The sequence below is a fragment of the Dasypus novemcinctus genome, chromosome 8, assembly GCF_030445035.2.
Source record: "Dasypus novemcinctus isolate mDasNov1 chromosome 8, mDasNov1.1.hap2, whole genome shotgun sequence".
Lineage (NCBI taxonomy): Eukaryota > Metazoa > Chordata > Mammalia > Cingulata > Dasypodidae > Dasypus > Dasypus novemcinctus.
This window is the reverse complement of record NC_080680.1, coordinates 115,970,573-115,973,648: the sequence shown is the minus strand read 5'-3', so window position 1 is coordinate 115,973,648 and position 3,076 is coordinate 115,970,573. Positions and strand designations below refer to the sequence as shown.

Here is a 3,076-nt window from a genome sequence, read left to right as displayed (position 1 = left end):
TCACCCTCATTTTTGAAGGACGGTTTTGCCAGATACAGAATTCTTGGCTGGCAGTTTTTCTCTTTCAGTACCTTAAATACATCATACCACTTTCTTCTCACCTCCATGGTTCCTGAATGAGAGGTCAGTACTTAATCTTATCGAGTTTTCCTTGTATGTGATGCTTTGCTTTTCTCTTGCTGCTTTTAGAATCCCCTCTTTATCTCTGATATTTGTCATTTTGAATTGTAGGTGTCTCAGGGTAGGTCTATTTGGATTTATTCTGTTTGGGATGTGCTGTCTTTCCTGATTATTTATATTTATGTCCTTCATAAAGGTTGGGAAGTTTTGTTCATTATTTCCTTAAATATTCTTTCTGCCCCTTTTCTGTTCTCTTCTTCTGGGATACCAATAATGTGAATATTTGTGCATTTTGCATTGTCATTCAATTCCCTTAAACTCTGTCCCATTTTTTCCATTCCCTTCTTCTGTTCTCCTGTCTTTTCAAGTTCAGATATTCTGTCTTCAAAATTACTAATTCTGTCCTCCATCAATTCAAATCTGCTCTATTGTGCCTCTAAAGTATTTTTAATCTCATCCATCATGTGTTTCATTCCCATAAGGTCTGTTACTTTTCTTTGCAGGCTTTCAAATAGTTCTTTATACTTTCCCAGTGTCTTCTTAATATTCTTTATTTCTTTAGTCATATTTTCTTTAAAATCTTTGAAGTGATTTAGGAGATTTGTGTGATTATCACTGATTATTTGTCTTAAATCCTGTATCTCTTCAGGATATTTGGTTTGTTCTTTTGACTGGGCCATCTCTTCCTGTTTCTTAGAATGATTTGTAATTTTTTGCCTATGTCTAGGCATCTGAATATGTTGGTGAATATACTCTGATGGACAGTTTCTCTCTCTTGCCTATTGTTCTTTTTTCACAGCTCTTTTTTGATATTTGGTTTGATTTATTCTAAGTCTAAGACTGTCCAGCTGAAGTTTTCAAAATCAAGCCAGGGACTCATTAATGGGGCACAGCTTTTCTCCCAGGGATTGGATAAAGACAGTGCAGTTTTTGTCCATGCAATTTCCAGGTTGGCCAGCAGAAGGTGCTTATCAGTGCACCTTTCCACAGAGGTGTTTCAGTCTCAACTTTCCTGTGTTCCTGTGTTGGCTCTCCCAATCAGAGACTAGAAGTGGGCTTTGTTGGCCAAATTTACTGAAGAAAAAGCACCCCAACCTCCCCTCCCTTTTCCCTTGAAACAGCTGACAGGGATGAAGATGTCTGTTTCCCTCTCTGTTGGCTGCAGTGAGACAGGGGTTTTACTCCAGCTTAATATCTTGGGGATGGGGTAGAGAAGCCCTTACCAGTCACCAAAGAGGCTTGGCAACTCACATTTGTCATTTTGGCTCCTTCATCTCTCTGTACTTCGTACTGTCCTGGTCTGCTGACCCCCAAAGCAGGTCCCTCAAACAGCTTTTGACTCTTTCTCCATTGTTTTTGTGACAGCATTCAGCTCCGTCTTTTAGTCCACTGCCATCTTCCCACAATCCCCCTGTCACTACATCTTATTGTAGCATTGCCTCTGCTGATGCATGGTCCTAAGTGGTATGAGTTTTTTAGTCCCTCAGTTGCATCATCAATAAAATTAGCATAATATCCCCGCCATTCCTGTTTTCTAGGAGTGTTCAAGAATCAAACTAAATAATGGAAGTAAACTTGTGTCTGAAGTGTACATTATAAAAGTAAATTTTCCTGAGTCATATCCTTATCTGAACTCTGCAAGTGGCATGGATACATGGATATGGGGAATTACTCTGCTGTGACTGAATTCTTTCTGGTGGGACTTTCCCAATACCCTGAACTCCAGCTTTCTCTGTTTGTGCTCTGCCTTATCATGTATCTGATAATCCTCCTGGGAAACAGCCTCCTCATTATCATCAGCATTCTGGATTCCCATCTTCACACCCCCATGTACTTCTTCCTTGGGAACCTCTCATTCTTGGACATCTGCTATACATCATCATCTATTCCTCAAATGCTCATCATATTTAAGTCTGAAAAAAAATCCATCTCCTTCATTGCCTGTGCTCTGCAAATGGTTGTCTCCCTTGGGTTGGGCTCCACTGAGTGTGTCCTCCTGGCAATGATGGCCTATGACCGGTACGTGGCCATCTGCAACCCACTGAGGTACTCCATCATCATGAGCAGGGTGCTATGTGTGCACATGGCCGCGTGGTCCTGGATCATAGGCTGTCTGACCTCCTTAATACAAACAGTTCTAGCAATGGTCTTGCCGTTTTGTGGAAATAATGTCATTGATCACATTACCTGTGAGATTCTGGCTCTTCTTAAACTCGTCTGCTCAGATATCACCATCAATGTGCTTATCATGATAGTGACAAATATTGCTTTATTGGTAATTCCAGTACTGCTAATTTTCATCTCTTATATTTTTATCCTCTTTTCTATCTTGAGAATTAATTCTGCTGAGGGGAGGAAAAAAGCCTTTTCTACCTGTTCAGCCCACCTGGCTGTGGTAATTTTATTCTATGGCTCAGCCATTTTCATGTACATGAAGCCTAAGTCAAAGGACACAAAGACATCTGATGAGCTCATCGGTCTGTCTTATGGAGTGATAACCCCAATGTTGAACCCCCTCATCTATAGCCTAAGGAATAAAGAGGTAAAAGAGGCCACAAAGAAAGTCCTCAGCAAACACCTGAAAGTATGGAAACGACAAAAGACTTAAGGTATGTTATTTCCTCAATGGGAGAACAAAGTATTTGTGTTCAAAGATGGTATTGCAGAATCTACTATTGTTGTGGATAGGGCATAATATAATTCCACTCCTTGAAAGAGTTACTTCGTGTTTAAAGTCCAAAAAATGATTCCCATTTCATATGACCACACTATTTCTACTATAACTCCATTTGCTGTAACTGCTAATAGAAGTAATTCAGTTGCATAACTAATTAGAAATTTGGTAACTGCAAAGAAAAAAAGTAAAAGCTAATATCAAATTACCAGACTTACTGGTGAAAAGATTATTCCAGGAATATTTGGATATTTAAAAATGTAACATCCTGGAATGAAAACT

The 3,076-nt window shown here is 39.4% G+C and overlaps 1 protein-coding gene across 1 annotated transcript; it reads left to right on the top strand.

The window, feature by feature from the left end:
• Positions 1 to 1,774: 1,774 nt before the first annotated feature.
• On the top strand, positions 1,775 to 2,728 carry LOC101439153 (olfactory receptor 13D1). The gene has a single exon (XM_071216540.1). The coding sequence runs from the start codon at positions 1,775 to 1,777 to the stop codon at positions 2,726 to 2,728; it is 954 nt and encodes a 317-aa protein (XP_071072641.1).
• Positions 2,729 to 3,076: the final 348 nt, after the last annotated feature.